The following is a 26,759-nucleotide window of genomic DNA, read 5'->3' as shown; positions in this document are numbered from 1 at the left end:
GCACTATTAACCTCTGTGCTGCTGGCAGGCGATGTTGAGGCTCCGCCCTCTTGTGTATATAGTATATTGGTGATCAGTAGAGCGCTGTGAGTTTCCAGGTTTCTGTGATTGCCAGGAGGAGTTGCGGGAGGGCAGATGAGATCAGAGCCATTAGGAGGTTGCTGTGAGTGTGATGGTCGGTGGTGATGGGGGATGGTCGCACCGGTTTCGCTCGCAGAGCTGACGTGTTCGTCTCTGTTCCTTCCAGTTACACATCGGAGCTGTTCTACGAGGGGAAGCTGATGGCGAGCGGCAAACAGCCGGCCCACAAGGACTTCTACCCCCTGACCTTCTTTACCGCACGGGGGGAGGATGTCCAGGAAAAGAACAGCACCGCCTTCTACAACAACGCCGAGGTACGCGGGGCGACAACATTGTATGGCAGTGCAGGTAGTGCCTGTGCACCACACTCATGTGTCCCCCGGAACCACTGTACACCGCGTTCATTAGTGCATCTCAGTCCTTATGCTGTGCTGCCCCCCCCCCCCCCTTTGCTTTCCCTCGCTCGCCAGTCTCCCCTTAGCTTTCCCTCGCCGGTCCCCCCCTTAGCTTTCCCTCGCCGGTCCCCCCCCTTACCTTTCCCTAGCTCGCCGGTTCACACCCCCCCCCCCCCCCCCTTAGCTTTCCCTAGCTCGCCGGTCCCCCCCCCCCCCTTTGCTTTCTCTAGCTCGCCGCCCCCCCCCCCCCCCCCTTGCTTTCCCTAGCTCACCGGTCGTCCCCCCTTAGCTTTCCCTAGCTCGCCGGTCTCCCACCCCTTAGCTTTCCCTAGCTCGCCGGTCCCCCCTTAGCTTTCCCTAGCTCGCCGGTCCCCCCTTAGCTTTCCCTAGCTCGCCGGTCCCCCCTTAGCTTTACCTAGCTCGCCGGTCCCCCCTTAGCTTTCCCTAGCTCGCCGGTCCCCCCTTAGCTTTCCCTAGCTCGCCGGTCCCCCCTTAGCTTTCCCTAGCTCGCCGGTCCCCACTTAGCCCCCCTTAGCTTTCCCTCTCTCACCCGTCCCCCTTAGCTTTTCCTCACCCGCCTGTCCCCCCCCCATAGCTTTTTCTCTCTCGCCGGTCCCCCCTTAGCTTTCCCTCGCTCGCCGGTCCCCCTTTAGCCACCCTTAGCTTTCCCTCTCTCACCCGTCCCCCTTAGCTTTTCCTCCCTCACCGGTCCCCCCTTTGCTTTCCCTAGCTCGCCGGTCCCCCCTTAGCTTTCCCTAGCTCGCCGGTCCCCCCTTAGCTTTCCCTAGCTCGCCGGTCCCCACTTAGCCCCCCTTAGCTTTCCCTCTCTCACCCGTCCCCCTTAGATTTTCCTCGCTCGCCAGTCCCCCTTTAGCCCCCCTTAGCTTTCCCTCTCTCACCCATCCCCCTTAGCTTTTCCTCCCTCACCGGTCCCCCTTTAGCTTTCCCTCGCTCGCCTGTCCCCCTTAGCTTTCCCTCGCTCGCCTGTCCCCCTTAGCTTTCCCTCGCTCGCCTGTCCTCCTTAGCTTTCCCTCGCTCGCCGATCCTCCTTAGCTTTTCCCTGCATGCTGCGCTCGCCGGTCCTCCGCCTCCCCATCTTCAGCCCCCCGCCTCCCCATCTTCAGCCCCCCGCCTCCCCATCTTCAGCCCCCCGCCTCCCCATCTTCAGTCCTCCGCCTCCCCGTCTTCAGCCCTCCGCCTCCCCGTCTTCAGCCCTCCGCCTCCCCGTCTTCAGCCCTCCGCCTCCCCGTCTTCAGCCCTCCGCCTCCCCGTCTTCAGCCCTCCGCCTCCCCGTCTTCAGCCCTCCGCCTCCCCGTCTTCAGCCCTCCGCCTCCCCGTCTTCAGCCCTCCGCCTCCCCGTCTTCAGCCCTCCGCCTCCCCGTCTTCAGCCCTCCGCCTCCCCGTCTTCAGCCCTCCGCCTCCAGCCCTCCGCCTCCCCGTCTTCAGCCCTCCGCCTCCCCGTCTTCAGCCCTCCGCCTCCCCGTCTTCAGCCCTCCGCCTCCCCGTCTTCAGCCCTCCGCCTCCCCGTCTTCAGCCCTCCGCCTCCCCGTCTTCAGCCCTCCGCCTCCCCGTCTTCAGCCCTCCGCCTCCCCGTCTTCAGCCCTCCGCCTCCCCGTCTTCAGCCCTCCGCCTCCCCGTCTTCAGCCCCCCGCCTCCCCGTCTTCAGCCCCCCGCCTCCCCGTCTTCAGCCCCCCGCCTCCCCGTCTTCAGCCCCCCGCCTCCCCGTCTTCAGCCCCCCGCCTCCCCGTCTTCAGCCCCCCGCCTCCCCGTCTTCAGCCCCCCGCCTCCCCGTCTTCAGCCCCCCGCCTCCCCGTCTTCAGCCCTCCGCCTCCCCGTCTTCAGCCCCCCGCCTCCCCGTCTTCAGCCCCCCGCCTCCCCGTCTTCAGCCCCCCGCCTCCCCGTCTTCAGCCCCCCGCCTCCCCGTCTTCAGCCCTCCGCCTCCCCGTCTTCAGCCCTCCGCCTCCTCATCTTTAGCCCTCCGCCTCCCCATCTTCAACCCCCCGCCTCCTTATCTTCAGCCCTCCGCCTCCCCATCTTCAGCCCCCCGCCTCCTCATCTTTAGCCCTCCGCCTCCCCATCTTCAACCCCCCGCCTCCTTATCTTCAGCCCTCCGCCTCCCCATCTTCAGCCCCCCGCCTCCCGTCTTCAGCCCCCCGCCTCCCCGTCTTCAGCCCCCCGCCTCCCCGTCTTCAGCCCCCCGCCTCCCCGTCTTCAGCCCCCCGCCTTCAGCCCCCCGCCTCCCCGTCTTCAGCCCCCCGCCTCCCCGTCTTCAGCCCTCCGCCTCCCCGTCTTCAGCCCTCCGCCTCCCCGTCTTCAGCCCTCCGCCTCCCCGTCTTCAGCCCTCCGCCTCCCCGTCTTCAGCCCTCCGCCTCCCCGTCTTCAGCCCTCCGCCTCCCCGTCTTCAGCCCCCCGCCTCCCCGTCTTCAGCCCCCCGCCTCCCCGTCTTCAGCCCTCCGCCTCCTCATCTTCAGCCCCCCGCCTCCTCATCTTCAGCCCCCCGCCTCCCCATCTTTAGCCCTCCGCCTCCCCATCTTCAACCCCCCGCCTCCTTATCTTTAGCCCTCCGCCTCCCCATCTTCAGCCCTCTTTCTCTCTTTCCAGGTGTTTGAGGTGGTGGAGCGTGTAGAGGAGCTGAGGAGGAAGTGGCCGGTGGCGTGGGGTAAGCTGGATGACGGCAGCATTGGGGTGGTGACGCCCTATGCCGATCAGGTGTTCCGGATCCGGGCCGAGCTGCGGAAGAAGCGGCTGTCGGAGGTCAGCGTGGAGCGGGTGCTGAATGTCCAGGGTGAGTGACGTAGTCCGGGGCAGGTGTAGTCACCGCCGTCCCCACAGAGTGATGGGGAATGATGCTCGCCCTCTGACCGCCTCGCCCTCTGACCGCTCGCCGTCTCGCCCTCCAGGGAAGCAGTTCCGGGTCCTGTTCCTCAGCACGGTCCGCACCCGCCACACCTGTAAACACAAGCAGACTCCCATCAAGCGCAAGGAGCAGCTGCTGGAGGACTCCACCGAGGACCTGGACTACGGCTTCCTGTCCAACTACAAGCTGCTGAACACCGCCATAACGCGCGCCCAGTCCCTGGTGGCTGTGGTGGGAGACCCCATCGCCCTGTGCTCCATTGGGAGGTGCCGGTAGGTCGGGGCTCCTCTGTATGCCACCATTTGTATGCCGCTCGCTACCGCCGCAGAGTCGTGGTCGCTGCCGCCACGACTTCCATAGACTCCACTGTGAAGCCTTTCAGATCCTGCCTTGCTGACACTGAATGGAGGCATATGTGGGGCTGAGGACTCCCTATTCCTTCCCACAGCGGAGGGTTTGTTACTTTGGCTTCCAGTGTAGACAATTCTCTATCAGGTGAAGGGGGACGCTGACAGCAAGCAGAGGTGGTGATGGCAGCCGGGGGCACAATCACAAGTTTGTTATTTGATGATGACCCAGAGACCCCTTTACAGGTGCAGCGGTGGTCTCGCGGTCTGGGCGGCCTGTCTTTGGGCGGATGAGTCCTGCTCCCCTATGCTGCAGTAAGTCGGGGGGTCTCTGTGTCAGAACCTCTGTAACACCTCCTGTCTCTCCGCAGGAAGTTCTGGGAGCAGTTCATCACCATCTGCCACGAGAACCGCAGTCTTCACGGCATCACCTTCGAGCAGATCAAGTCCCAACTCGAGGCCTTAGAGCTGAAGAAAACCTACGTCCTCAACCCGCTGGCGCCAGAGTTCATCCCGCGGGCGCTGCGGCAGCAACAGACGACGGGCAGCGCCGCCAAACAGCAGCAGTCACCGCCAAAGGTACCGCACAAGTGTCACAGCAAGCGGAGCTCCTGACCCCCTCCTGCCCCGGCAGCAAGCTGAGCTCCTGACCTCCTCCTGCCCCGGCAGCAAGCCGAGCTCCTGACCTCCTCCTGCCCCGGCAGCAAGCCGAGCTCCTGACCTCCTCCTGCCCCGGCAGCAAGCCGAGCTCCTGACCTCCTCCTGCCCCGACAGCAAGCCGAGCTCCTGACCTCCTCCTGCCCCCGCAGCAAGCCGAGCTCCTGACCTCCTGCCTCGGCAGCAAGCAGAGCTCCTGACCTCCTCCTGCCCGGACAGCAAGCAGAGCCCCTGACCTCCTCCTGCCCGGACAGCAAGCAGAGCTCCTGACCTCCTCCTGCCCGGACAGCAAGCAGAGCTCCTGACCTCCTCTTGCCCGGACAGCAAGCAGAGCTCCTGACCTCCTCCTGCCCGGACAGCAAGCAGAGCTCCTGACCTCCTCCTGCCCGGACAGCAAGCAGAGCTCCTGACCTCCTCCTGCCCGGACATCAAGCAGTGCCCCTGGCCTCCTCCTGCCAGGACAGCAAGCAGAGCCCCCTGACCTCCTCCTGCCCGGACAGCAAGCAGAGCCCCTGACCTCCTCCTGCCCTGACAGCAAGCAGAGCCCCTGACCTCCTCCTGCCCGGACAGCAAGCAGAGCCCCTGACCTTCTCCTGCCCTGACAGCAAGCAGAGCCCCTGACCTTCTCCTGCCCTGACAGCAAGCAGAGCTCCTGACCTCCTCCTGCCCCGACAGCAAGCAGAGCCCCTGACCTCCTGCCCGGGCAGCAAGCAGAGCTCCTGACCCCCTCCTGCCCTGACAGCAAGCGGAGCTCCTGACCCCCTCCTGCCCCGACAGCAAGCAGAGCCCCTGACCTCCTCCTGCCCTGACAGCAAGCGGAGCTCCTGACCCCCTCCTGCCCGGACAGCAAGCAGAGCTCCTGACCTCCTCCTGCCCGGACAGCAAGCAGAGCTCCTGACCTCCTCCTGCCCGGACAGCAAGCAGAGCTCCTGACCTCCTCCTGCCCGGACAGCAAGCAGAGCTCCTGACCTCCTCCTGCCCGGACAGCAAGCAGAGCTCCTGACCTCCTCCTGCCCGGACAGCAAGCAGAGCTCCTGACCTCCTCCTGCCCGGACATCAAGCAGTGCCCCTGGCCTCCTCCTGCCAGGACAGCAAGCAGAGCCCCCTGACCTCCTCCTGCCCGGACAGCAAGCAGAGCCCCTGACCTCCTCCTGCCCTGACAGCAAGCAGAGCCCCTGACCTCCTCCTGCCTGGACAGCAAGCAGAGCCCCTGACCTTCTCCTGCCCTGACAGCAAGCAGAGCCCCTGACCTTCTCCTGCCCTGACAGCAAGCAGAGCCCCTGACCTTCTCCTGCCCTGACAGCAAGCAGAGCTCCTGACCTCCTCCTGCCCCGACAGCAAGCAGAGCCCCTGACCTCCTGCCCGGGCAGCAAGCAGAGCTCCTGACCCCCTCCTGCCCTCTCAGTGCAGCGGCACGGGTACACGCTGCTGTGCAGAGGATGCAGCTGTGCGAGCAGGACCCGGGAAAGCTGCTCAATTTATGCATTTACTGTTGCAAACAAGTGCAGTGTGTTCTGGGCCCTAAACTTGCTCCAACTCACCAGCCCCCCCTTCCTTGTGTTCACAGGGCAAAGGTCATCACAATCAGAGCGAGCACTTTCAAGGAGATGGAATGGGTAAGTGTGATGGATGAGCTGTAGTGTAAAGCATGGAGGAGGTACTGAGCCTCTGATGGGGGTGGAGTGTAGACCACCCGTGCCTCCACTCTGACTCTCGTGTCGTCCTTCTTTTCCCCTAGTTCAGCCCAATCCATCGGTGCTGATCGGCAATCCCATCCGGGCGTACACCCCCCCCATGGGGCAACACAGCAGCCTGGGCAAATCCCCCAGCCCCGTGCAGAGGATCGACCCGCACACTGGCACCAGCATCCTGTACGTGCCCGCCGTCTACGGGGGCAACATGGTCATGTCCGTGCCTTTACCTGTGAGTATGCCCCTGAGGGAGGGGCGGTGCGGGCGGAGGATGAGCCCCATCCTCCTGCGTGCTCACCCTGCTTGTTCGCGCTCGCCATGCCCGCCCGCGCTCACCCTGCCTGTTCACGCTCGCCATGCCCGCCCGCGCTCACCCTGCCTGTTCACGCTCGCCCTGCCATCACTCGCTCGCCCTGCCCTCCCTCGCTCGCCCTGCCCTCCCTCGCTCGCCCTGCCCTCCCTCGCTCGCCCTGCCCTCCCTCGCTCGCCCTGCCCTCCCTCGCTCGCCCTGCCCTCCCTCGCTCGCCCTGCCCTCCCTCGCTCGCCCTGCCCTCCCTCGCTCGCCCTGCCCTCCCTCGCTCGCCCTGCCCTCCCTCGCTCGCCCTGCCCTCCCTCGCTCGTCCTGCCCTCCCTCGCTCGTCCTGCCCTCCCTCGCTCGTCCTGCCCTCCCTCGCTCGTCCTGCCCTCCCTCGCTCGTCCTGCCCTCTCTCGCTCGTCCTGCCCTCCCTCGCTCGTCCTGCCCTCCCTCGCTCGTCCTGCCCTCCCTCGCTCGTCCTGCCCTCCCTCGCTCGTCCTGCCCTCCCTCGCTCGTCCTGCCCTCCCTCGCTCGTCCTGCCCTCCCTCGCTCGTCCTGCCCTCCCTCGCTCGTCCTGCCCTCCCGCGCTCGTCCTGCCCTCCCGCGCTCGTCCTGCCCTCCCTCGCTCGTCCTGCCCTCCCTCGCTCGTCCTGCCCTCCCTCGCTCGTCCTGCCCTCCCTCGCTCTGCCCTCCCTCGCTCGTCCTGCCCTCCCTCGCTCGTCCTGCCCTCCCTCGCTCGTCCTGCCCTCCCTCGCTCGTCCTGCCCTCCCTCGCTCGTCCTGCCCTCCCTCGCTCGTCCTGCCCTCCCTCGCTCGTCCTGCCCTCCCTCGCTCGCCCTGCCCTCCCTCGCTCGCCCTGCCCTCCCTCGCTCGCCCTGCCCTCCCTCGCTCGTCCTGCCCTCCCTCGCTCGTCCTGCCCTCCCTCGCTCGTCCTGCCCTCCCTCGCTCGTCCTGCCCTCCCTCGCTCGTCCTGCCCTCCCTCGCTCGTCCTGCCCTCCCTCGCTCGTCCTGCCCTCCCTCGCTCGTCCTGCCCTCCCTCGCTCGTCCTGCCCTCCCTCGCTCGTCCTGCCCTCCCTCGCTCGTCCTGCCCTCCCTCGCTCGCCCTGCCCTCCCTCGTTCGCCCTGCCCTCCCTCGCTCGCCCTGCCCTCCCTCGCTCGCCCTGCACGTCCAAGCTCGCCCTGCACGTCCAAGCTCGTCCTGCACGTCCACGCTCGCCCTGCCTGTTCACGCTCGCCCTGCCTGTTCACGCTCGCCCTGCCCTCCCTCGCTCGCCCTGCCCTCGCTCGCCCTGCCCTCCCTCGCTCGCCCTGCCCTCCCTCGCTCGCCCTGCCCTCCCTCGCTCGCCCTGCCCTCCCTCGCTCGCCCTGCCCTCCCTCGCTCGCCCTGCCCTCCCTCGCTCGCCCTGCCCTCCCTCGCTCGCCCTGCCCTCCCTCGCTCGCCCTGCCCTCCCTCGCTCGCCCTGCCCTCCCTCGCTCGCCCTGCCCTCCCTCGCTCGCCCTGCCCTCCCTCGCTCGCCCTGCCCTCCCTCGCTCGTCCTGCCCTCCCTCGCTCGTCCTGCCCTCCCTCGCTCGTCCTGCCCTCCCTCGCTCGTCCTGCCCTCCCTCGCTCGTCCTGCCCTCCCTCGCTCGTCCTGCCCTCCCTCGCTCGTCCTGCCCTCCCTCGCTCGTCCTGCCCTCCTTCGCTCGTCCTGCCCTCCCTCGCTCGTCCTGCCCTCCCTCGCTCGTCCTGCCCTCCCTCGCTCGCCCTGCCTGTCCGTGCTCGCCCTGCCTGTCCGTGCTCGCCCTGCACGTCCAAGCTCGTCCTGCACGTCCAAGCTCGTCCTGCACGTCCACGCTCGCCCTGCCCTCCCTCGCTCGCCTTGCTCTCCCTCTCTCGCCCTGCCTGTCCGTGCCCGCTCGCCCTGCCCGCCCTCACTCGCCCTGCCCGCCCTCGCTTGCCCTGCCATCCCTCGTTCGCCCTGCCATCCCTCGTTCGCCCTGCCCTCCCTCGCTCGCCCTGCCCTCCCTCGCTCGCCCTGCCTGTCCGTGCTCACCCTGCACGTCCACGCTCATCCTGCACATCCACGCTCGCCCTGCTGGAGCTGACTGCCTCCCCTCTTTCTAGGTTCCATGGCCGCCCAACTACCAGAGTCGCTTTTCCGTCGACCCACGGCTCATGACCCACCCCGCCATGGCCTATAACATGAACCTCCTGCAGGGTCACGGCCGCGGCTCTCCCATCCCCTTCGGCCTCGGCCACCACTCACCGGTGAACGTCGGCCAGCAGATACCGCACACCGACAAGGATCAGCACGAGCTCAGCCGCAACGGTGAGGACCGGCTCTGACCACGCAGCTTTTATTCTTAATTATCCAGACGTAAATTCAGTCGGTCAGGAAACATACATCGTTATCTTTTATGTTGACTTTTGAAGTTATGTTTCTTTTTTGGCTGATCAACACAGACTATTGTTGAATAATCCCGGATGTTCATCATCTGAGCTAACATTTGTTAATTGATAGAGAAAACAATAGGATATAAATAGTCCTGGGAGGGACGCACACACACCAAGAGGGGAGACCCCACTAAATAGCCCTCACTAGCAGGACCTAAAGCCTAGCTTGTATTATTATACATCAGTAAAGGAGGAGGTCAGAATACATGGACATGTGACGCCTCTAGTCTGCTATTGTGCAGCTTTTCTATTCAGCCATTCTTGCTACTATCTCTCAATCAATGGCACCCCGGTGCAGACAGTTAATAAGTCCCCTACATGTTTCACCGTCATCAGGGGACACAGACATTAATGGCCGCCGGCCGAGAACGTCGTCTATATATCGCCAATAGTGAGCTCTGACCCTCCGCACCAATCTATAAGCGTCGCCTTCTGAAGGTAACTATGGAAACTGCTACCAATCACCGCGGTAACAGCCACCGCTGGATGTAGTCATCACCGGATACATCAGCATGAGGAGGGAGACTCTGATAGGGTGACGTTAGCGGTCACATGGACCAATCAAGAGGCACCAATGTAAAGGATCATTATTATCATAGAAACCACCTAATTACAAAAGAATAGCGTAATAGTGCTTTACTTATACCATTCTGCCCACCGAAGACCCCGTGTCTTCACACCACCGTCATCTGATCACAGCTGAGGGCTTGTTACAGTGGGTCAGTGCAGACCTAACACGCATCAGTGACTTCTTATTCTGCTGCTGCAGAACGTAGGGAACAGGCCACAGATCTGTATAATAGGTTTCGTGAAAGGGGATCTCCGTCCCAAGTCCTGGATAGATCTTATTCGGAGGTCTTGGGCAGGAGCAGAGGGTCACTTAAGGATAAACCCCAGGGGAAGGACATTGTAAGAATAATAGGCACCTTTGATAATCAATATACATGCTTCCTGTAGAAGCCCCGACGCGCGTTTCTCTCTATGCCCGCATATACTGCCTGGCCTGTTACGTGGTTGGTCTTCCTCCACCCATGTCCTGTTATTCATGTGGCCTTACAATTGGGCCATCATTATTAAGCCTGGAATGAATGATAGTCTCTACTATCCAGCGCCGCAGTGTTGAACGCAGATATCCTAGCGTGACGCGCGTGCGCCGTAATCTGTCCTCAGCCTGGAGCGCAAGCACCGGGGTGTTCCCGGAAGTGACGGTGGGGCGCAGGCGCGAGTCTAGCTGACCCCTTTTGCGAGCCATCGTGGAACGCAAGCGTCATTTCCGGTAAGGAAAGTTACGTATGCTGCTTGTCGGAGACGCAACCTCTAGCGTCCTGGGAACTGGGCATGCGCATCACAAGGGTTTTTTGGTGTTTTTTTTTTTTTTTTAAAAGAATCAGAATAAAATTTATAGTTTTAGAGGTTTTTCATGTTTACACAATCCCTGTTTTTGGTATAAAGTCTATCACCACATGTGACACAATTCACCAGTCGGTGCAGTAGATTGTAAGAAAACCCCCAGACTCCGCCTTCATGATCTGCAGGTTTCTGACTCTGTGTATGTGAATAATTAATTATACCGGGGAATGTTCAATATAATAGCAGTGTGGAGGTCAATCATTGTGTAAGGAAACAGGTGGGAATCAGGAGGCTCTTATTTAAGGGTGAAGCAGCAGATGTTGGACATGCATTTCTCCTTGAAAGCCTGAGGCTCTAATTTAAGGGTGAAGCAGCACATGTTGGACATGCATTTCTCCTTGAAAGCCTGAGGCTCTTATTTAAGGGTGAAGCAGCACATGTTGGACATGCATTTCTCCTTGAAAGCCTGAGGCTCTTATTTAAGGGTGAAGCCAGCACATGTTGGACATGCATTTCTCCTTGAAAGTCTGAGGCTCTTATTTAAGGGTGAAGCCAGCACATGTTGGACATGCATTTCTCCTTGAAAGCCTGAGAAATATGGGTCGTTCCAGACATTGTTCAGAAGAACAGTGTCCTCTGATTATAAAGTTGATTGGAGAAGGTAAAACTTATAAATAAGTGCAGACAATGATCGGTTGTTAATCTCCACTGCTTTATAATGGAAAGCAAAACCAGAGAGACATGGAAGAAAACGGAAGACGACCATCCGAATGGATGGAAGAATAGCCAGAATGGCAAAGGCTCAGCCCATGATCAGCTCCAGGATGATCACAGACAGTCTCCAGTTACCTGTGAGGATTGTGACAGTTAGAAGACGCCTGTGTGACACTAATCTCTTACCAAGAAGTCCCCGCAAAGTCCCACTATTAAAAAAAAGACAAGTACTGAAGCGGATACAATTTACCAAATAACAGATCAACTGACCTAAAGAGGAATGGTGAAATATTTTGTGGACTGATGAAAGTACAATTGTTCTATTTGGGTCCAAGGGCCGCAGACAGTTCATCAGACGACCACCTAACTCTGCATTCAGTCACAGTACACCCTGCAGACAGTGAAGCATGGTGGAAGCATCATGATATGGGCATGTTTCTCTTACTATGGTGCCGGACCTATTTACCGCATACCAGGGATCATGGACCAGTTTGCAGATATTAAAATGCAATTTAGGTTATGGAGCGGCCAGCCCAATCCCCGGACCTTAATCCGATAGATCACTTGAGGGGGGACATCAAAAATGCAGTTTCTGAGGCAAAGTCAACAAATGCCAAAATATTGTGTAATATAGTGAAAGATTCCTGGGCTGAATAACAGCTGACAGGGGCCAGAAGTTGGTTGACTCTATGCAACATAGATGTGACGCAGCTCTAAAAAACTGTGAGTAACAGCTAAATGTTAGGTTAGTGATTCACAGGAATGATAAATCCTCAAAAAAAAGAGACAAATGCAGACACTGCTGTTTATTAGAACAGGGCAATGGTCCCATTAACCCTTCATGTCCTTCCTCTCCTCCAGGTAAAGGTGAGAACAATCCAGCAGCTGATATGACAAAGCAGCGGACCCCCGAGAAGAAGCCCCCGGACTGCAAACCGGTAATGCAGGCATTGCCATCCTGTGCCCCCCGTGCCGTTCTCTGTAGGGACTGGGCTTACACTCACTTCACACTCTCAGTAGCGGCCCGCCCAGGGGGGCCTTGGGGGCCATGTCTGATGGGGATGAGGCTGGAGCGGCCCTCCCAGGGGCCTTGGGGGCCATGTCTGATGGGGATGGGGCTGGAGCGGCCCTCCCTTGGGGGCCATGTCTGATGGGGATGAGGCTGGAGCGGCCCTCCCAGGGGCCTTGGGGGCCATGTCTGATGGGGCTGGAATGGCCCTCCCGGGGGCCTTGGGGGCCATGTCTGATGGGGATGGGGCTGGAGCGGCCCTCCCGGGGGGCCTTGGGGGCCATGTCTGATGGGGATGAGGCTGGAGCGGCCCTCTCAGGGGCCATGTCTGTTGGGGCTGGGGCTGGAGCGGCCCTCCCGGGGGGCCTTGGGGGCCATGTCTGTTGGGGCTGGGGCTGGAGCGGCCCTCCCGGGGGGCCTTGGGGGCCATGTCTGATGGGCATGGGGCTGGAGCGGCCCTCCCGGGGGCCTTGGGGGCCATGTCTGATGGGGATGGGGCTGGAGCGGCCCTCCCGGGGGGCCTTGGGGGCCATGTCCGATGGGGATGAGGCTGGAGCGGCCCTCTCAGGGGCCATGTCTGATGAGGCTAGGGCTGGAGCGGCCCTCCCGGGGGGCCTTGGGGGCCATGTCTGATGGGGCTGGGGCTGGAGCGGCCCTCCCGGGGGGCCTTGGGGGCCATGTCTGATGGGCATGGGGCTAGAGCGGCCCTCCCGGGGGCCTTGGGGGGCCATGTCTGATGGGGCTGGAGCGGCCCTCCTGGGGGGCCTTGGGGGCCATGTCTGATGGGGATGAGGCTGGAGCGGCCCTCTCAGGGGCCATGTCTGACGGGTCTTTCTTTTCCAGGGTGACTTGGACCCGAATGCTCAGACGAGGAGTCCAGAGTCCCGTGCCGGCCTCGCCTTCCCCAACCCCAAGTTTCACCGCAAGGATAATCCCACCCAAAGGCCGCTGAACATGCACATGACGCACCCGCAGTACCCCATGCCCGGCCGCCACTTCCCCCACGTGCCCCCTCTGCAGCGGCCGCAGTTCTCCCTCCAGCAGCAGCAGAACCACCTGTCCGAGCTTCAGGGCCAGATCCCCCCTCCGCAGGGGCCGGTGGTCCCGCAGCACAACCACCTGATGCAGCCACAGCCTCCCCCGCAGGCCGCCCAGCTGTCCCCTGCCTTCCAGCCCAACCAGTCCTTCTTCAATACCCCCATCCCTCACCGGCCCCCCTCGCCCAGCGTGGACGGCATGATCCCGGAGCAGCCGCCGCCGGCCGCCATGCTGCAGGACGTCACCAACCCGCTGCGCTCCGTGGCCCATAATAACCAGCTGATGTCCTCCCACCTCAACACCTACATGGAGGACGGACCCCCGGCCATGAGCGCGGGGGAGGCTCTGGGTGAGTGATAGCCGGGGAGTGTGAGGGAGGGGTCCTGACTACCACGTGGCTGCTCTGACACCTCCTCTGTGTCTGCAGATCGTCTGCACGGTAACGTGGCGCTGGAGACACTGAGGCAGCAGCAGACGCGGATCCAGCAGTGGAACGAGCACAACGCGTTCCTGAGCCAGGCCAGCCTGCCGTACCCGCACCACCCCCACCTGCAGGCCATGGGCCTGACCCAGCAGCAGCTGATCAGGCCGGGCTGGAAGATACCAAGCAGCGGAGAGGAGGAGCCGGAGATCACCTACTCCAGGTAACGCGCGTCAGGCCGCCCCGTGGAGAGGGTGCTCCCCGCAGCGAATGCTGGGGGTTGTGCTCCTGCCTCATTTCCCGTCTTCTTCTCCCCCAGGCTTCAGGAGTTTCTGCGGGAGCTTTCCCAGCACGAGCAGAACGGTGGCGATAATCGGGGCGATCTGGCGGAGATGCCCCCTCCGCAGTCCAGACTGTTACAGTACAGACAGGTGCAGCCCCGGAGCCCCCCGGCCCTCGCCTCCCCCTCCTCCAACCACAGCGGACACTTCCCCAACTTCAGCGAGAACAGCCGAGACATGGACATGAGCGCCGGCCCGGCGTACCCGCAGCACATGGCCGCCGGCGTGTACAGCAGCGCCTACACCGTGCCCTCCGAGCACATGACGCCCCCGCCGCCCATGAAGTACCTGCAGCACGACGGCTCCTGGGCCTACGCCAGCCTGCAGCAGAACCCGCTGATGGGGCAGGGCTTTCACTACGGCATGCCCCCGCTACCGCACAGACCGCCGCAGAACCCCTTCATCCATGTACAGAACCACCAGCCCCCCACCGGGCAGGAGACCTTCCACCCAGCCGCGGCCCGCGCAGTGTCTGCCTCTTCACTCCACAACCTAGAAGAGGTAAGGGCCGACCATCCATCAGTGGGTGATAAGAGCGTCCTGGGGGTGTATCCTATCTCCCCGCTGGGGCCGGTGGTGTATCCTATCTCCCCGCTGGGGCCGGTGGTGTATCCTATCTCCCCCTGGGCCCGGTGGTGTATCCTGTCCCCCCGCTGGGCCTGGGGGTGTATGGGCCTGGCGGTGTATCCTGTCCCCCGCTGGGCCCAGTGGTGTAACCTTTCCCCCCCTGGGCTCGGTGGTGCATCCTGTCTCCCCGCTGTTGCCGGTAGTGTATCCTGTCTCCCCGCTTGCCCCGGTGGTGTATCCTGTCTCCCCGGTGGTGTATCCTGTCTCCCCGCTGGGCCCGGTGGTGTATCCTATCTCTCGCTGGGCCCAGTGGTGTAACCTTTCCCCCCCTGGGCTCCGTGGTGCATCCTGTCCCCCCGCTGTTGCCGGTAGTGTATCCTGTCTCCCTGCTGGGCCCGGTGGTGTATCCTGTCTCCCCGGTGGTGTATCCTGTCTCCCCGGTGGTGTATCCTGTCTCCCCGGTGGTGTATCCTGTCTCCCCGCTGGGCCTGGGGGTGTATGGGCCCGGTGGTGTATCCTGTCCCCCCGCTGGGCCCGGGGGTGTATCCTGTCCTCCCGCTGCGCCCGGTAGTGTATCCTGTCCCCCCTGCTGGGCCCGGGGGTGTATCCTGTCCATTCCCCTGCTGGGCCCGGGGGTGTATCCTGTCCATTCCCCTGCTGGGCCCGGGGGTGTATCCTGTCCCCCCGCTGGGCCCGGGGGTGTATCCTGTCCCCCCGCTGGGCCCGGGGGTGTATCCTGTCCATTCCCCTGCTGGGCCCGGGGGTGTATCCTGTCCATTCCCCTGCTGGGCCTGGGGGTGTATCCTGTCCATTCCCCTGCTGGGCCAGGTGGTATATCCTGTCCCCCCGCTGGACCCGGGGTGTATCCTGTCCATTCCCCTGCTGGGCCCGGGGGTGTATCCTGTCCATTCCCCTGCTGGGCCCGGGGGTGTATCCTGTCCATTCCCCTGCTGGGCCCGGGGGTGTATCCTGTCCATTCCCCTGCTGGGCCCGGGAGTGTATCCTGTCCATTCCCCTGCTGGGCCCGGGAGTGTATCCTGTCCATTCCCCTGCTGGGCCCGGGGGTGTATCCTGTCCATTCCCCTGCTGGGCCCGGGGGTGTATCCTGTCCATTCCCCTGCTGGGCCCGGGGGTGTATCCTGTCCATTCCCCTGCTGGGCCAGGTGGTATATCCTGTCCCCCCGCTGGACCCGGGGTGTATCCTGTCCCTCCCCCCGTTGGGCCCGGGTGTGTATCCTGTCCATTCCCCTGCTGGGCCCGTGGGTATATCCTGTCCATTCCCCTGCTGGGCCCGGGGGTGTATCCTGTCCATTCCCCTGCTGGGCCTGGGGGTGTATCCTGTCCCCCCGCTGGGCCTGGGGATGTATCCTGTCCCCCCGCTGGGCCCGGGGGTGTATCCTGTCCATCCCCCTGCTGGGCCCGGGGGTGTATCCTGTCCATTCCCCTGCTGGGCCCGGGGGTGTATCCTGTTCCCCCTTTGGGCCTAGTGGTGTATCCTATCTCCCTGCTGGGCCCGGGGGTGTATCCTATCCCCCTGCTGGGCCCGGGGGTGTATCCTATCTCCCTGCTGGGCCCGGGGGTGTATCCTATCTCCCTGCTGGGCCCGGGGGTGTATCCTGTCTGTCAGGGAAATATTGAACATATTCTTTCTTTCTTCCCCTTAAGCCCCTCTCCACTCTCCCTTATCCACTTTTTGTCACAAGACAAGAGCTAGCAATCGACCACTTGTCAGTACAAGAGTTGTCTCGCATGTAAATCTCAGCACAAAAACCCAATTAACACACTCCTGAGTAAGACCCTGTAAACAAATGCTGGCAAGAGAGGTGCCACCAACCTACTTAAAATGCGAGTAGATTTCCCCTGGCAAAGGCAGGGGACAATTAGATGCAGGCTTGCAATAAATCTACTGATACCTGTTGAAATTTAATTCCCGGGACTTCAAAGAGAGTTTAACAAAAGTCTCCAGGCTCTTCGGAGCCGAAACGAAATATGGAATAAGTAAAGTTCCATACATCCGATAATGATGGCACCCATATTTTTAGTGACAGGGTCAGCTGGGGAACGATAGGGATATTTTCCTGTAGCTGTAAACCCCTCCATGGAGCTGTAGCGCAAAAGCACCAGAATAACGGATCGCAGGTATGCTATACGTGGTCTCTAAACGAAGGTAAAATCATAACGGAAAATATGACGAAATCCTGACCGTGACGGCAGGGTGAGATATTGGTGGCAGCGGTGGGATATTACAGAACATCAGTGGCTGGATTGAGCAATCATTCCTGTCACTGAAAACTTGCACGGTTCTTGCGAGAATTCTCTGCAGAGTTTTAAGAAATCAGACTCAGTGTTTTAATATTTTTTTTATCTCGGACATTACTTTACGTGTAGCAGTTGAACCCCCCCCCCCCCCTTCTCTTGTTTTTCGGTCCTATCTTTTATTTTATTTGGCAATAATGGCTACACGTGGAGAGCCTTGGTATACCCAGCAGTCAGAGGACAGTATCACTGCTCTCTGTGAGCGGGGACAGATTGACCCCACTGGCAAAAACAGAGACGACACCGGGGAGATCACGCAATATCTCACCGTCCCCACTACTCACTACGGAGGTATCGACAAGCGACCAGTGAGCGTATGGCGTCACACATCCGGATTCCAACGCATGGAATATGTGTATACGCCCCCCCGTAGGTCACTGTCAGCTTCACGTACTAATAGAACTATTACATTTTATATTTAAGCCAAAAGGGAGCCAGTGTTAAGGAAAAATATGCAAAAGATTTTACAACAGGAGACATTAAAATACATAATCAGTTACACAAAATAATAAGGATTAAAGAGACTTACTATAAGATCGCTGAGACCATTCAATATAAGTGGAGGGGGGGCTCCCCGATTTGATTTGAACGTTATCGAACGTGACCCGTTGCTTATAGTATCTACACCCCCCTGGCAATGAGTGCTCCTCTATCCTTCGTGGACTCTTATACTGTAGGGAGAGATATGCCCACACCCCTCGGGCCGACATCACAGAGCTTCATGTTTTTATTAAGTTATCACAGAAGTTAGCGTTTTTATTATTTTATTATTATTTTTATTTATTATTTTCTGTTATGATTGTACTTTCGTTTAGATACCACGCATGGCGTACCTGCGATCTGTTATTCTGCGCTACCGCTCCACGGAGGGGTTTACAGTGACAGGAAAATATCCCTATCGTTCCCTAGCTGACCCTGTCACTAAAAATATGGGTCCCATTATTATCGGATGTATGGAACTTTAGTTATTCCATATTTCGTTTCGGCTCCGAAGAGCCTGGAAACTTTTGTTAACCTCTCTTTGAAGTCCTGGGAATGAAATTTCAACATGTATCTGTAGATTTATCGTAAGCCTACGTCTAATTGTCCCTTGCCTTTGCCAGGGGAAATCTACTCGCATTTTAAGTAGGGTTGGTGGCACCTCTCTTGCCAGCATTTGTTTACAGGGTCTTACTCATGAGTGTGTTAATTGGGTTTTTGTGCTGAGATTTACATGGAGACAACTCTTGTACTGACAAGTGGTTGATTGCTAGCTCTTGTCTTGTGACAAAAAGTGGATAAGGGAGAGTGGAGAGGGGCTTCAGAGGAAGAAAGAAAGAATATGTTCAATATTTCTCTGACACTGTCCATTCCCCTGCTGGGCCCGGGGGTGTATCCTGTCCATCCCCCTGCTGGGCCCGGGGGTGTATCCTGTCCATCCCCCTGCTGGGCCCGGGGGTGTATCCTGTCCATCCCCCTGCTGGGCCCGGGGGTGTATCCTGTCCATCCCCCTGCTGGGCCCGGGGGTGTATCCTGTCCATTCCCCTGCTGGGCCCGGGGGTGTATCCTGTCCATCCCCCTGCTGGGCCCGGGGGTGTATCCTGTCCATCCCCCTGCTGGGCCCGGGGTGTATGCTGTCCATCCCCCTGCTGGGCCCGGGGGTGTATCCTGTCCATCCCCCTGGTGGGTCCGGGGGTGTATCCTGTCCATCCCCCTGGTGGGCCCGAGGGTGTATCCTGTCCATCCCCCTGCTGGGCCCGGGGTGTATCCTGTCCATTCCCCTGCTGGGCCCGTGGGTGTAACCTCTCCATCCCCCTGCTGGGCCCGGGGTGTAACCTCTCCATCCCCCTGCTGGGCCCGGGGGTGTATCCTGTCCATCCCCCTGCTGGGCCCGGGGGTGTATCCTGTCCATCCCCCTGCTGGGCCCGGGAGTGTATCCTGTCCATTCCCCTGCTGGGCCCGGGGGTGTAACCTCTCCATCCCCCTGCTGGGCCCGGGGGTGTAACCTCTCCATCCCCCTGCTGGGCCCGGGGGTGTATCCTGTCCATTCCCCTGCTGGGCCCGGGGTGTAACCTCTCCATCCCCCTGCTGGGCCCGGGGGTGTATCCTGTCCATCCCCCTGCTGGGCCCGGGGGTGTATCCTGTCCATCCCCCTGCTGGGCCCGGGGTGTAACCTCTCCATCCCCCTGCTGGGCCCGGGGGTGTAACCTCTCCATCCCCCTGCTGGGCCCGGGGGTGTATCCTGTCCATCCCCCTGCTGGGCCCGGGGGTGTATCCTGTCCATCCCCCTGCTGGGCCCGGGGTGTAACCTCTCCATCCCCCTGCTGGGCCCGGGGGTGTAACCTCTCCATCCCCCTGCTGGGCCCGGGGGTGTAACCTCTCCATCCCCCTGCTGGGCCCGGGGGTGTATCCTGTCCATCCCCCTGCTGGGCCCTGGGGTGTAACCTCTCCATCCCCCTGCTGGGCCCGGGGTGTAACCTCTCCATCCCCCTGCTGAGCCCTGGGGTGTAACCTCTCCATCCGCCTGCTGGGCCCGGGGTGTAACCTCTCCATCCCCCTGCTGGGCCCGGGGTGTAACCTCTCCATCCCCCTGCTGGGCCCTGGGGTGTAACCTCTCCATCCTCCTGCTGGGCCCGGGGGTGTATCCTGTCCATCCCCCTGCTGGGCCCGGGGTGTAACCTCTCCATCCCCCTGCTGGGCCCTGGGGTGTAACCTCTCCATCCTCCTGCTGGGCCCGGGGGTGTAACCTCTCCATCCCCCTGCTGGGCCCTGGGGTGTAACCTCTCCATCCTCCTGCTGGGCCCGGGGGTGTATCCTGTCCATCCCCCTGCTGGGCCCTGGGGTGTAACCTCTCCATCCCCCTGCTGGGCCCTGGGGTGTAACCTCTCCATCCTCCTGCTGGGCCCGGGGGTGTATCCTGTCCCCCTGCTGGGCCCGGTGTGGTATAATATCCTTCCCGGGGCTGGGCCCGGTCGTGTATCCTGTGTCCCCCCTCCCGCTGGACCCAGGGGTGGATCCTGAGGGCCCACATTACCCTGCGGTCTGTGAGTCTTCCGGCCTGGTGAAGTGCTTCTTTCACCCTCCCCTGCCGTAATATACAGAATAAATGATGGGGTATCGGCCGATACATCCGCTACGGTGGGGGAGGCCGGCGCTCCGCTAATCTCCTGCCTTTGAAAGTTGAGATCAAAGTGCCGGAAATTTGGGTCTGTGCCGGAGGTGGCGCCGCGCCCTCGCCAGGGACCCGCGCCACGGAGTGCCGCCCGCGCCACTCTTCTATTTTTTTCCTCTCTTTTTATTCTTTCCTCCTCGCTCGATCTGCAGTATTTTGGGCTGGGGGATAATTTTTCCCTTTTTTTTTGTTGTCAGTATGAACCTCGAGGACCCGGCCGGCCGCTCTACCAAAGAAGAATCTCAGCCAGCTCGGCGCACGCAGCTCCGGAGGAATTAGCCTCTTGTCCAGAACCCCTCGGTCAGTGTAAAGAAATCCAAGACCCCAGCAAACCCCCGTCATATAACTACTCATCTCCCGAGCTCTGGGTGAGCGCTGCATCGTCAGTCCCCTACCAGAACATTCCCTGTAATGGCGCCAACCCATCCGCAACGCCCAGAGACATGTTAGGTATGAAGGAGGGATTTTTATTTATTCCCCCCCCCCCCCCCCCCAAGAACAGCGCCACTCATTCCTACAGGTCAGGTGTGGTATTGCAGCACCGCTCCATTGAAAGTGGAATGGTTGAGCTGCAATACCACACGTGACCTGTGGACCACGGGGCGGCGCAGTTTGCGGAGGACTGTCTTACCGATCGCCACGATTAACGCCGATCGTTAACCCTTTATTGTCCAGTTGCTCCACAGAAAATGGCGAAGCCTCCGGACGAGCATCTGAAGGCGGAGAACATGCAGATGTCCAACTCCTTCAATTACAACGTCCTGCAGCACCTGGGCCAGTTCCCTCCTCTCATGTCCAACAAGCAGATTGTAGAACCCAACGGAAGCGGAGGCGCCCCACCCAACGCGGGGGGCGCCAACAAGCCCACCATGTCCTATGCTAGCGCCCTGCGGGCCCCTCCCAAGCCCAAGCCCCCGCCCGAGCAGGCAAAAAAGAATAGCGACCCCTTGTCTTTATTTCAGGAACTTAGCTTAGGGAGCTCATCAGGTAACAACGGCTTCTACTCCTACTTTAAGTAGATCCCCGTCCTCCACGCCCTCATTTTTTTTTTTTTTTTTTTTTTGCCTTTTTTCTGTTTTTATCCTTTTTTTTTTCCCTTGGATTTTTGTAGAAAGAGCCTGGAGTAAACTAAACTATAGCTTCACTAATTTTTAGTTTTGTTTTTTTTTTATATATATATAATAACTTTTTGCTTTATTTTTCTTATATGCGTGTGCATAAAAAAAAAAAAAAAAGTTTTTGCGTCTTTGTCCGTGTGTCCGCAGCGATTATGCACACAGGCTCGTAGCCGACTCCAAAACTTTTTCAATTTTAATTTTTTTTTTTTTTTTTTTATCCCAATTTTAAAAAAAAACCTAAAAAAAAAATAATAAAAAAAAATTTAAAAAAAAGTCCGTGGACACATGAACAGCGACGCAAACATAAAAAAAAAATAAATAAATAATAAAACTGTGTGAATGTATATTTACTATACATAAATATACGCCCGCCGGTGACTGTAGCAACTGTTACAGAAAAGGAAAAAAAAAATTCCCTCCCAAAAAAAATAAATAAAAAAAATAAAAATTATTTTTTTTTCTCACGGCTTACAACCGTTTTTACATATAGCTTTTTTTTTTTTTTCATTTTATGTGTCATAAATGTCGCATTACAGTTAGCCGCTTCGACAATTATATCTTTAAGAAAAATAAAAAAACGACAAAGTAAAAAAAAAAAAAAATAAAAAAAAATGAAAAAAAAAAAAAAAAAATTCAGAGAAAAAAAAATTATTAAAATTTTGTCAAAATTGTATTTAAAAAGAAAAAAAAAAAAAAAAAAAATAATGTAAGTAGTCTTTTACATTTATTCAATGGACGTTGGCATCCAATACTGGGTTTCTGTACCAGAAATGGCCGGTTATTGTGAAAAATTTACCGCATTTTTTTTTTTTTTTTTTTTATTGCTATTAAATCTTTTTTTTTTTTTTTTTATTGCTATTAAATCTTTTTTTTTTTTATTTTTTTTTTTTTTTATTTTTTTTTTTTTTTATTGCTTTTAAATTCATTTATTTTATTTTTATTTTAGGTTTTAAATTTTTTTTTTTTTTCTTCTTCCGGGGGGTGGGGTATAAATGATATTACAAGGATTACAGTGTATATAAATAATTGATTTTTTTGGGGAGAAAAAAAAACAAAAACAAAAAAAAACATCACTCCAAATTAAAAAAAAAAAAAAAAAAAGTGACGATATAATAAATAATCGGCGTTCTTTATTCGGAGCTGGCCCTTTAAGTGATAACAATAGGAGCTTTTAATTAATGCTTTTTGTGGAAAACATTTTTTCTATCATTGTTTCAATCGGGGGAAGCAGAAAAAAAAAGAAAAATATTAAGAAAAATGTAATTTTTTTTTTGTTTTCTATGACGCATGTACTTTGCCCGTACTCCACAATTGGATACAAAGTATAAAAAAATAAATAATAATAAAATAATAGAATTTTTTTTTTTTGTACAATGTGATTTTTTTTCTTTTTTTTCTATACTCTTGGGTTTGTTACTCTCCGGACCCCTCTACGAGGCGATCCTCCGACACTGCTTTTCAGTACGGAATAATGTGTCCACATTTTAAAAGGTGCAAAAAAAAATAAATAAATAAATTTAAAAATAAAAAAAAAAAAAGGAAAAATATATTTAAAAAAAATGTAAAAATAAAAGTGTAAAGTTTAAAAGACGGGAGCGACAGCCGACGTGCAGCTCTCACTCTCCGGCCGGCATCGGCGGCCTCAGCAATGATTTTTTTTTTTTTTTTTGTATCCGCATCATGGAAGGAGGCGAGAATCGGATGGATTTTCGGGGCGTCGGTGCTCAGTACTTTTACCAGGAGACGACGGCGTGGATTTCTTTTCTCTGCATGCATAAATGTTTGTAATCCGGCTTTAATCTTTCCCCCCCTCCTCCACCTTCACTGATACTGGGAAGAAAAAAAAACAACTAGAAAAGAAATTAAAAGTAAAAAAAAAAAGTTCCAAACTTTTCTTGTTCCGCTTCCAGTTTTTTCCTTACTTTTTTTGCTTTTCTTCTCCACCCCCCACCCATTACCCCCGTACATATTTTGGTACATTATTTGATGTTTACATTAAAATGTGACATTATTCAAGAAACCACAAGTCCTGTGATGTGTTATTGGACCTCCCAGAGGTGGTCGGAGCCCCCGCATGGTCAGTAACCTCCCAGGGGTGGTCGGAGCCCACTCATGGCCAGTAACCTCCCGGGGGTGGTCGGAGCCCACTCATGGCCAGTAACCTCCCGGGGGTGGTCGGAGCCCACTCATGGCCAGTAACCTCCCAGGGGTGGTCGGAGCCCACTCATGGCCAGTAACCTCCCGGAGGTGGTCGGAGCCCCCGCATGGTCAGTTACCTCCCGGGGGTGGTCGGAGCCCCCGCATGGTCAGTTACCTCCTGGAGATGGTCGGAGCCCCCGCATGGTCAGTTACCTCCTGGGGGTGGTCGGAGCCCACTCATGGCCAGTAACCTCCCGGGGGTGGTCGGAGCCCCCGCATGGTCAGTAACCTCCCGGGGGTGGTCGGAGCCCACTCATGGCCAGAAACCTCCCGGGGGTGGTCGGAGCCCACTCATGGCCAGTAACCTCCCGGGGGTGGTCGGAGCCCACTCATGGCCAGTAACCTCCCAGGGGTGGTCGGAGCCCACTCATGGCCAGTAACCTCCCGGAGGTGGTCGGAGCCCCCGCATGGTCAGTTACCTCCCGGGGGTGGTCGGAGCCCCCGCATGGTCAGTTACCTCCTGGAGATGGTCGGAGCCCCCGCATGGTCAGTTACCTCCTGGGGGTGGTCGGAGCCCACTCATGGCCAGTAACCTCCCGGGGGTGGTCGGAGCCCCCGCATGGTCAGTTACCTCCCGGGGAGGTCGGAGCCCCCGCATGGTCAGTTACCTCCTGGAGATGGTCGGAGCCCCCGCATGGTCAGTTACCTCCTGGGGGTGGTCGGAGCCCACTCATGGCCAGTAACCTCCCGGGGGTGGTCGGAGCCCACTCATGGCCAGTAACCTCCCGGGGGTGGTCGGAGCCCACTCATGGCCAGTAACCTCCCGGGGGTGGTCGGAGCCCCCGCATGGTCAGTAACCTCCCGGGGGTGGTCGGAGCCCACTCATGGCCAGTAACCTCCCGGGGGTGGTCGGAACCCACACATGGCCAGTAACCTCCCGGGGGTGGTCGGAGCCCACTCATGGCCAGTAACCTCCCGGGGGTGGTCGGAGCCCCCGCATGGTCAGTAACCTCCCGGGGGTGGTCGGAGCCCCCGCATGGTCAGTTACCTCCTGGGGGTGGTCGGAGCCCCCGCATGGTCAGTTACCTCCTGGGGGTGGTCGGAGACCCCACATGTCTCCTCAGCCTCATGATCAGAATTACCACCTCCTCGGGGTCTGGAAACAAAACAGCGTCACCTTAGTCTCCAGGTTGTTAGTGGTACTGCAGCTCGGCCGCACTTATTAGAGCTGCAGTACCACACACGGACAGGTGTGGTGCTGTTTTTTGACGCTAGCACCCCATTTATTTGAGTGGGAGAGACTTACGGTGCATTGCAGTACTGGACGCGGCCACCACTGGATGTGTGGCGCTGTCAGCAATATGTGATGTGTTTTGAAAGATAACCCCCTATAATCTGGGGTCAGTACATGGACGAGCCGAGGTGGAGCGTGCCAGGAATAATGCTGACCATACGCTGTATAACGAGCGGCCCCCCCGTCCTCCAATAATCACCTTGGGGTCATCGGAGCGGATGATGGGAGTCGCACACAAGTAAGGACGCGTCTCTCCCTCCCTGCAACGAGCGTGGAACTAATAAGTGACAGGGACAACAAAGCCTGTGCACTCTGGAGAGGCAGAGTACTGTACAGCAAGTATATACAAGCCTATGCACTATGGAGAGGCAGAGTACTGTACAGCAAGTATATACAAGCCTATGCACTATGGAGAGGCAGAATACTGTACAGCAAGTGTATAGAAGCCTGTGCACTATGGAGAGGCAGAGTACTGTACAGAGAGTGTATACAAGCCTGTGCACTATGGAGAGGCAGAGTACTGTACAGCAAGTGTATAGAAGCCTGTGCACTATGGACAGGCAGAGTACTGTACAGCAAGTGTATACAAGCCTGTGCACTATGGAGAGGCAGAATACTGTACAGCAAGTGTATAGAAGCCTGTGCACTATGGACAGGCAGAGTACTGTACAGCAAGTGTATACAAGCCTGTGCACTATGGAGAGGCAGAGTACTGTACAGCAAGTGTATAGAAGCCTGTGCACTATGGACAGGCAGAGTACTGTACAGCAAGTGTATACAAGCCTATGCACTATGGAGAGGCAGAATACTGTACAGCAAGTGTATAGAAGCCTGTGCACTATGGACAGGCAGAGTACTGTACAGCAAGTGTATACAAGCCTGTGCACTATGGAGAGGCAGAATACTGTACAGCAAGTGTATAGAAGCCTGTGCACTATGGAGAGGCAGAGTACTGTACAGCAAGTGTATACAAGCCTGTGCACTATGGAGAGGCAGAGTACTGTACAGCAAGTGTATAGAAGCCTGTGCACTATGGACAGGCAGAGTACTGTACAGCAAGTGTATACAAGCCTGTGCACTATGGAGAGGCAGAATACTGTACAGCAAGTGTATAGAAGCCTGTGCACTATGGACAGGCAGAGTACTGTACAGCAAGTGTATACAAGCCTGTGCACTATGGAGAGGCAGAGTACTGTACAGAGAGTGTATACAAGCCTATGCACTATGGAGAGGCAGAATACTGTACAGCAAGTGTATAGAAGCCTGTGCACTATGGACAGGCAGAGTACTGTACAGCAAGTGTATACAAGCCTATGCACTATGGAGAGGCAGAGTACTGTATAGGAAGTGTATACAAGCCTGTGCACTATGGAGAGGCAGAGTACTGTACAGAGTGTATACAATCCTGTGCACTATGGAGAGGCAGAGTACTGTACAGCAAGTGTATACAAGCCTGTGCACTATGGAGAGGCAGAGTACTGTATAGGAAGTGTATACAAGCCTGTGCACTATGGAGAGGCAGAGTACTGTATAGGAAGTGTATACAAGCCTGTGCACTATGGAGAGGCAGAGTACTGTACAGAGTGTATACAAGCCTGTGCACTATGGAGAGGCAGAGTACTGTACAGCAAGTGTATACAAGCCTGTGCACTATGGAGAGGCAGAGTACTGTACAGAGAGTGTATACAAGCCTGTGCAGTCTGGAGAGGCAGAGTACTGTACAGCAAGTGTATACAAGCCTGTGCACTATGGAGAGGCAGAGTACTGTACAGCAAGTGTATACAAGCCTGTGCACTATGGAGAGGCAGAGTACTGTACAGAGTGTATACAAGCCTGTGCACTATGGAGAGGCAGAGTACTGTACAGAGAGTGTATACAAACCTGTGCACTATGGAGAGGCAGAGTACTGTACAGCAAGTGTATACAAGCCTGTGCACTATGGAGAGGCAGAGTACTGTACAGCAAGTGTATACAAGCCTGTGCACTATGGAGAGGCAGAGTACTGTACAGCAAGTGTATACAAGCCTATGCACTATGGAGAGGCAGAGTACTGTACAGCAAGTGTATACAAGCCTGTGCACTGTGGAGAGGCAGAGTACTGTACAGCAAGTGTATACAAGCCTATGCACTATGGAGAGGCAGAGTACTGTACAGCAAGTGTATACAAGCCTGTGCACTATGGAGAGGCAAAGTACTGTACAGAGAGTGTATACAGGCCTGTGCACTATGGAGAGGCAGAGTACTGTACAGCAAGTGTATACAAGCCTGTGCACTATGGAGAGGCAGAGTACTGTACAGCAAGTGTATACAAGCCTGTGCACTATGGAGAGGCAGAGTCCTGTACAGAGAGTGTATACAAGCCTGTGCACTATGGAGAGGCAGAGTACTGTACAGCAAGTGTATACAAGCCTGTGCACTATGGAGAGGCAGAGTACTGTACAGCAAGTGTATACAAGCCTGTGCACTATGGAGAGGCAGAGTACTGTACAGCAAGTGTATACAAGCCTATGCACTATGGAGAGGCAGAGTACTGTACAGCAAGTGT

The 26,759-nt window shown here is 57.4% G+C and overlaps 1 protein-coding gene across 1 annotated transcript; it reads left to right on the top strand.

The window, feature by feature from the left end:
* The first annotated feature begins 185 nt into the window (after positions 1-185).
* Positions 186-22,801, top strand: HELZ (helicase with zinc finger). Its single transcript, XM_073660391.1, has 13 exons — positions 186-395; positions 3,078-3,261; positions 3,377-3,605; positions 4,052-4,259; positions 5,905-5,953; positions 6,076-6,260; positions 8,427-8,631; positions 11,682-11,758; positions 12,673-13,216; positions 13,295-13,511; positions 13,608-14,130; positions 19,861-20,113; positions 20,339-22,801. The coding sequence occupies exons 1-13, from the start codon at positions 186-188 to the stop codon at positions 20,680-20,682; spliced, it is 3,228 nt and encodes a 1,075-aa protein (XP_073516492.1). The 3' UTR covers positions 20,683-22,801.
* The last annotated feature ends 3,958 nt before the right edge of the window (positions 22,802-26,759 follow it).

The sequence above is a fragment of the Phyllobates terribilis genome, unplaced genomic scaffold (genome assembly GCF_046119375.1).
Source record: "Phyllobates terribilis strain yellow unplaced genomic scaffold, ASM4611937v1 Scaffold_25__1_contigs__length_18738178, whole genome shotgun sequence".
Classification (NCBI taxonomy): domain Eukaryota; kingdom Metazoa; phylum Chordata; class Amphibia; order Anura; family Dendrobatidae; genus Phyllobates; species Phyllobates terribilis.
This window is presented reverse-complemented; position numbering and strand designations above follow the sequence as displayed.

Bases quoted from the DNA above. Each gene is read 5' to 3' on its own strand.
- HELZ (XM_073660391.1), top strand. From the start codon at position 186: ATGGGGGATGGTCGCACCGGTTTCGCTCGCAGAGCTGACGTGTTCGTC. The intron at 3,606-4,051 runs GTAGGTCGGGGC...GTCTCTCCGCAG, and splicing joins TGCTCCATTGGGAGGTGCCG to GAAGTTCTGGGAGCAGTTCA. The intron at 8,632-11,681 runs GTGAGGACCGGC...CCTCTCCTCCAG, and splicing joins GCACGAGCTCAGCCGCAACG to GTAAAGGTGAGAACAATCCA.